This window comes from Etheostoma cragini, chromosome 1 (genome assembly GCF_013103735.1).
Source record: "Etheostoma cragini isolate CJK2018 chromosome 1, CSU_Ecrag_1.0, whole genome shotgun sequence".
Classification (NCBI taxonomy): Eukaryota; Metazoa; Chordata; class Actinopteri; order Perciformes; family Percidae; genus Etheostoma; species Etheostoma cragini.
Genome location: NC_048407.1, coordinates 991,367 through 998,352, shown reverse-complemented (window position 1 = coordinate 998,352; position 6,986 = coordinate 991,367). Strand labels below are relative to the sequence as shown.

Sequence of the window (6,986 nt, the reverse complement as noted above, 5' to 3'; positions counted from 1 at the left end):
GTGTTTTACATAATGAGAGTCAGTGCATTGGATGCTCTGTGAATGGATGGTGGATGACACCCAGGTTTCAGGAACAGGTCATTAAAGACACTGAAGGGCTGCAGTCCCGTCCCTCCATGTTCTTACTGATACTCACATTAGGCAAATGTCCAAGAGGTGGACACAATACTTGTACAGTATAATGCAAAACAGTTGTTAGGTACTGTACATCATAAATACGCTTCCTCCGTCATCCAGAGTCAGAGGTGTGGTTTCAGGACAGACGTTTGTACTATCATGTGCTGTTGAATTTATTTATTAATGATTAAATACTTAAGTGTTAATGTACCTGTGTCCCCAACCTGTGTCCCCACAACCTGTGTCCCTAACCCTGTTGTGGGACGAGGCTAACGTCGAGTGAGAAATGTTCTCTTGTGGCCAAAAAAAGCAACGTTGACAATTTAAACTCAATCTGAAATATGCTGAAGAACTTTGTGAATGCAACACTCTTTGCCCCCATTCTTTCTAACCCTAACCCCGACACCAGAGACTGAGCGGTGGATCAGGGTTCTCAAGGCGTTTAGTTTAGTTAGTTCAGCGACAGCCAGGACCAGAGGCAGGATTTTCTTTTTATGCAATATATGCAGTATGGGGTCCCTGATCTGTCTCTCTTTAAGTTAAGGGGGCCGTGGCCCTAGGCCTTCTCTTATCTTCTCTGCTTCCTTTACGCGTGATGTTTCCAGAGAAGCTTTTAGAGTCTTGTTCAGTCACAAGGTCACTGTGTCCTTTTAATCTAAGACAGTCTGACATGTCCCACAGTAGGAGACACAGGTGTAAATAATCAAATGAATGATTGGTTCCGTTCCACTGTTTCAGTTTCAGGATGCTGCGTTGCGCGTGGTGATTTCGGTCATTCCTCCGTGTCTTTAACTGACTCAATGCCCTGTTATGTAACTCTCTGGCACTTATATGTTTTTCATTGCTGTGAATATTCCACTTTAGGTACTTTACTTTACTTTAGATATGTTTTATGGTTCTTCAGGTTGCTTCTTGCATGTGTTGTTTACTCTAGTGTTTCTTTTTCAGGAATTTCTTGCTTACAAAATTAAAAAAAGTTCACAGAATACAGAAACATTATATTATTAGCAACACGAGCTTTTCCTCCAGTCAAAATGTTTTCTGGGAAAAAGTCAGAAAATATTTATTAATATATATATACTTATTCATATGATCCTATTATATTATTACAGTTATTGATTAAAATATCTTCCAGCTCTACATTCTGTGGTTTTATGGGTGCATCAAATAAAAATGGTAGAGATCAAATTTCCTGCTAAAATCAGCTGACCTTTGATCCGGAAGAATGACTTTTTATTTTATGATTATTGTGGGCAGCATAAGTTATTCATCAACGTCCAGAAGGGGGGATGTTTGAACAGAATTGGCCTTTCTTTCCTTTGTCCGCTCCTCCTCCTTTGTTCCTTCTGTTCCATTCCAAAAAACGACATTGGATATTACTGATATCTGCTGTAATAAGCATGGTGTCTGACATTACTGTAGGCACGTGTAAGTTAGACACCTGTTTCTAAAAGGAGAACTGGTGTGGACTGCTATAACAATGAGATATGTTCTATAAACACACAGAGAGCTCACGTTACAGGCGAGGCACCCCTGGGGATTAGTGACCATTTGCCTTAGAATATATAATATAATGTAATATGTATATATCTGACTAGATAAGCGTTAGATGAGAACTCTTGATGTATGCTAAAATATGAAGCTAAAGCCAACAGATCACTTAAAGATGGAAATAAGGGCAAACGGCTAACGGAGCTCAATAATTAGCCGACATCTCATTTTTTTAACCCACAAATATCCACACGTTGTGGTTTTATGGTGGGTTGTGTGCCTATTTCTTGGCCTGGGCGAGAAAAAGTTTTTTGTGTGCACATGAGACAAACAAGATATAACTTGTTTAATTATGGCTTGAAAGGCGTTAGCTCTGTGCCGGGCCAGGACAGCTGCCTCCAGTCTTTATGCAAGGCTAAGTCAACCGGCCGTGGCTGCAGCTTCCACAGATATGAGAAGGAAACGTCAAGACACTTTGTTGTTGTTGTATGGACGCAACAAAATTACGATGGGAGCAATTAGTGCAGCAGTAAAAACAAGAAAAATACCAAAACAATTTACAAAAGGCATTGTGCATACAGAAGGGACCATGAACGTTTGTAGAGTTGCTGTTTAAAAGTGCAGAAAGCTTTTAGGTTTTCTAATCTAGATACAGTGTTATTAGAAAGCATATATCCCATAATGTCCAACTATTGCTTTAAGTTAGTTTCCTCCTCTCATTCCAAGGGGGGATTTAATGTTAAATGGTTAAAGAGTAGCAGAAATAGGAAGTGGTCATTTGTTTCCACATATACACAGTCATCCTTCATGGTTGTCATTATCTGATGGAGCTTTATTTGCGTCAGTTGGCCAACAGAAGAATATTTTAGTCTGATCGCAGCCGGTTGGGATTGTTTGGAATTGTACGAACATCGATGAGTCATTCCCAGCTGTAGATGTCTCCCAGCTGTAGATGTCTCCCAGCTGTAGATGTCTCCCAGCTGTAGATGTCTCCCAGCGTCAGACTCTGATCTGTCTGTCTTTTCTTCTGTAGCTGTCGGTGATGTCCATCCAACCCTCTCTGACGCAGACTGACTGAAGCTCCCATCATGGACTCCAAGAAGCCTGGCATGCTGCGGCATCTCCGCGAGAAGATGATGCCACACCTCCGGCGAGACAAGACGGGCCTCGGCAAGCACCTGGTTCAGCAGGAGCACACCATGGACCATCGGATGAGCTCCTCCGTGCCCGACATGAGGAACATGAGGCAGCACGATTATGCTCCTGTCTCCTCCAGCAGGCAGCCTCAACAGTACGACTCTCCCAGCTACAGCAACCCCTCCTCCCCACTCGTCAGACCTGCCCACGGTCTGGGAGCAGGTGGGAGTGGCCGGACAATGGGAGTAGTTGGTGGAAGAGCGGGGAGAAGCCAGCCTGCAGACTGCCCAGACTGGGCTTCCTCCCACGAGTCATTCAGCAGTCTCTGTGACGAGGAGAAGAGCTCTCCAGAGACAACCTGCAGACCCCCCCGAGGCATGGAGCCTGAGGAGCTGGCCCTGCCCGAGATGATGACCGTCTACAGCCCAGACCCTCCCTCTCTGGAGGTGTCCCAGGACAGCTCACAGGTACACACTCATGCATTTCAAATGTTGGAAGTGTAATAAAAAGCACTCATTAATACTCCAAACATAAGCAAATATCTTTATGGGTGATAGCACGCAGGGAGAGATTTTAGTTTCCAATTATTGGCTCTTACTTTTTACTTTTGTAAAACCATTAACAGTGAGACCTCCAGTAGAATAGGCTTGTATTGTATTTTGTTTACCTGTGACACACAGGTAAGGAGATCCCTTATGTCTGAATTGGCAGGTTTATTGTACTATGGCGGGTGCGAGGTGTCAGGTGTATTTGCACAGGACGTACTAAGTTTAACTTGGAGGAAGTGGATATTCACGGTCCCTCCAGCGGCTCTGGGCAGACTCTGGCTTTATGTGTGTTTATACTGCAATGCATGATGTGGAATGACTCATGTCTCCGTCCTCATGGTCCCATGGCATGTTCATATGTAGCACACGGGACACCTTAGTCACAGAGAATTTCACTTTCACTTTACTATTAAGGGGAGAGATAAGAGCAATTACACATCATTAGAGTGATGTTTGATAGAAGTTTGAATGATGATCTGCAGCTATTAATTTGTCAATCAGGATGTTTAAAATCTGTAAAAATCAACGGGTTGTATCGACAACCTTTCCATTGTTGGTTTTTTTATAGTCCAAGGCTCCTAGTGGTCTTGTGGTAATTTGCTGGTTCTGACAACTCTATCTATCTATCTATCTATCTATCTATCTATCTATCTATCTATCTATCTATATATCTATATATCTATCTATCTATCTATCTATCTATCTATATATATATGTAACTTATACACACACACAAACACACGCACATAAGACACAACAAATATTTCACACATTGTTTGTGACATTTCCTGTAACATATCTACTTCTCACATCATTTGCCAACTTCTTCCACAGCTGCTTGAGCAATAAGTGTCCTCTCTAGGTCTGGATAGGGTCTAGATCTTTCTGTAGATATGGTCTTGCTTGCTCATGGGCGACTGGTTTGTGAGAAGAAGATAAATGAATTATTGACTGTTGGGCCCAAGAGGTAAAAGCAGCTGTACTAGCATCTCTATTATTACATTGAATGGATGTAGCACATCAGTGGGACTCCCTGTCGGACAGGTTGTTTGTGATCACCCAGAGTTAACAAACCCCACCCAGGTGTCAGGGAGGTATCAGCATACCTGTCAATCATGTTTCTCACGTTGTGTAATAGTCATTTTTAACAGTACGTGAATAAACCCGCTTGCTAAATTGTGAAGCTGTCAGGAATCTGTCCCTGTTTTAATTAACCCTTATTCCAGAAAAGTTCAATCACTGAGCAGCATCGATCTTCTATCTTCTGGAAGTTTGGTCTTTCCCAAATAATGGATCGAAACTTGACACCGACTCAAAGAGACTGGCGAGGTCCGCGTCTGTATACCTTCATGATGTAACGTTGCCCTCGGTTACATGCAGAACAAAGACTGACCGTCTTTTCATCATGTTTGCTACTGACGTAGATCAAAGTTCACAGTTCAGTAGATACCCGGTGAATTGGATGTCCCATATCATCTCCACACATATTACATTCTGTTCAGCAGCTGTCGGAGAGATTGAGTCGCCGTGTGCCTTCACCGTTCTTTAAAGGATAAATAAATACATCTTTAAATAATAGACTCTATTGTTAGATTTCTTTTTCTAAATATTGTGTGCCTGGTGTGATTGTGGGTGGAGTTTAGAGGAGAATGGGTGTGGCCAGAGTTCTCCACACACGGAAATGGATGAACCGAATGTGTTGCTGGCCTGTGTTGTTTCATGACTTTGCACCCCACCCTTGATGGTCTTACATCACATTTTGTAAAGTAAGATCTTTCCAACTGTGACTTACTGAAATGATCTCTTCTGAAACCTTTTTCACAAAATCAGGAAGAGTAACCTGAAACGTCATCACTTTTCCAGGGAAATATCTCACCAATTATTGGATGGATTGCCATGAAATATGTACAGAGATCGCTATCCCCACCTCCAGTAGATAATTAGTAATCCCTTTGGTCCTCCCTAAGCTTTTCATCATCAGGTACTTCCTGACCAAACACCTTTTTAAAATGACCATGTCATTAAGTCTCAGCCCTACTTTGTGTTAAATGCTGATTAGCAAAGGTTAGCATGCCAACATACCATGCTATAACAGGAAGGGAATCATGACCTGCTAACCATTAGCATGGTAAGATTGTTATTGTGAGCATGTTAGCATAGTGACGTTAGCATGTAGCCTAACAGAGCTGCCAGGGGTTGACTTGTCTTTTTAGCCACGTCAGAGTGCTATTGCTGCACGCGGTGTTCCCCTGATCAATAAACAGGACTGGAATGAAAACACCACTCTACAACTGTATCTGCTGAGGAGACTCTGTCCTTTGGGACACTCCTGAGGACATTCTGTGACAGCTGTTCTCTATGGAGTGGTCTGCTGGGGCAGTGGCTGATTAAGCAGGCCAGCTCTGTTCTTGGTTGCCCCCTTGGCGCCGTGGAGGAGGAGGAGGTGGGAGACAGGAGGATAGTGGCTAAATGATGCTCCATGATGGACGACCCCTCCCTCCCCGTGCAGGACACCCTGTCAGCACTGAACCGGTCCTCCAGTGACGGCTGCTGCGTCACGGAGAGGTAGCGCAGGTCTTACCCTCCTGCTGCTGTCAGACTACAACCAGTAGACCACATGGACACACACACACACACAAATGGGATTAAAAAAACATTTTGAATATTTGAATCTTGAATAGGAATAGTATAATCAAGATGATTTGACTTATTGTACATCATAGACACTGTACTGTGCACCATGTGTGAACCAGGAAGTGAATCGGGTTGATTTTTCCCATGGGGCCCCGGGGTTTGGTCTCTTGAAGTGTTTGAACTAAATGGGAGAATTTCAGAAACACGTTGATACAAACAGTGAAATCGTTTTTGATACACTTACTTTGTGTAGATGCATATTTTACATACCGGACATAACCTTTCCAGTTAAGTTGACATGGAATAATTCTGTACTTTTTATTTTTAAACACTGCTTTTTCAAACACTAATTGAATTTTGTTCCTCACGGCAAAATGCTCTGTCCCTCGAGGTTTAAAGTCTACATGGAGTTAAAGGCTCAGGATTGCAGTGGCTTTGAACTGCACAACAGGAAACACAAGAAAGCACAAAAGCAAATTCCCTTTTTTCTTCTTCATTACTGTGGCCTGTAATGCGGGGCAGTCCCCAGGGGACGGGGTTTAATAAATGCTCAGAGGATTTGTGCTGGTGGTAGAAACACTAAAGAGTTCAGTTCCTGTACCATCTACTGATTGAAAGCTCCCTCTTTTATCAACTGTGACTTTACTTTCTCATACATCACATGATAGATTCATGAAACTGCATTTCTCCTTTTGTCTCTGCAGTATGATAACGATTCCAACAGTCACGGGTTAAAAGAAGGGGACGACCAAAATGTAAGTACTGCTATCCAATTTGAATGGTGATTCTGTGTTGTTGAGCTAAAATCATTTTAATATTCTCTTCTGGGATGTCTTCTAAGGATTTTTCTCACTGATAATAACATGATGCTCAACAGTTGAGTGTAGGTGGTTTTATCCTGATCTATGTGGTTGAAAGACAGCAGCAAAGTTTAAATCCAGATTATTGTGTAGTGCCCGGGACGGGACGGGACAGTGGGCCGTGTTTTGTTCAGTGTGTCATGGCGTTTGGGACGGGGCAGGGTTGGGACGAGGCAGGGTTGGGACGGGACGGGGCAGG

At 42.9% G+C, this 6,986-nt stretch overlaps 1 protein-coding gene across 2 annotated transcripts in view; it reads left to right on the top strand.

Annotated features, from left to right (window-relative positions):
- LOC117944413 (multiple C2 and transmembrane domain-containing protein 2-like) overlaps positions 1 to 6,986 on the top strand; it is a 37,279-nt gene that overhangs the window by 5,573 nt on the left and 24,720 nt on the right. For both annotated transcript variants that reach the window (XM_034871219.1, XM_034871211.1), the window contains exons 2-3: positions 2,642 to 3,212; positions 6,632 to 6,682. In XM_034871219.1, the coding sequence (XP_034727110.1) occupies positions 2,697 to 3,212; positions 6,632 to 6,682 (567 nt within the window). In that variant the 5' untranslated portion in view covers positions 2,642 to 2,696. The remainder of the gene's footprint in view (positions 1 to 2,641; positions 3,213 to 6,631; positions 6,683 to 6,986) is intronic.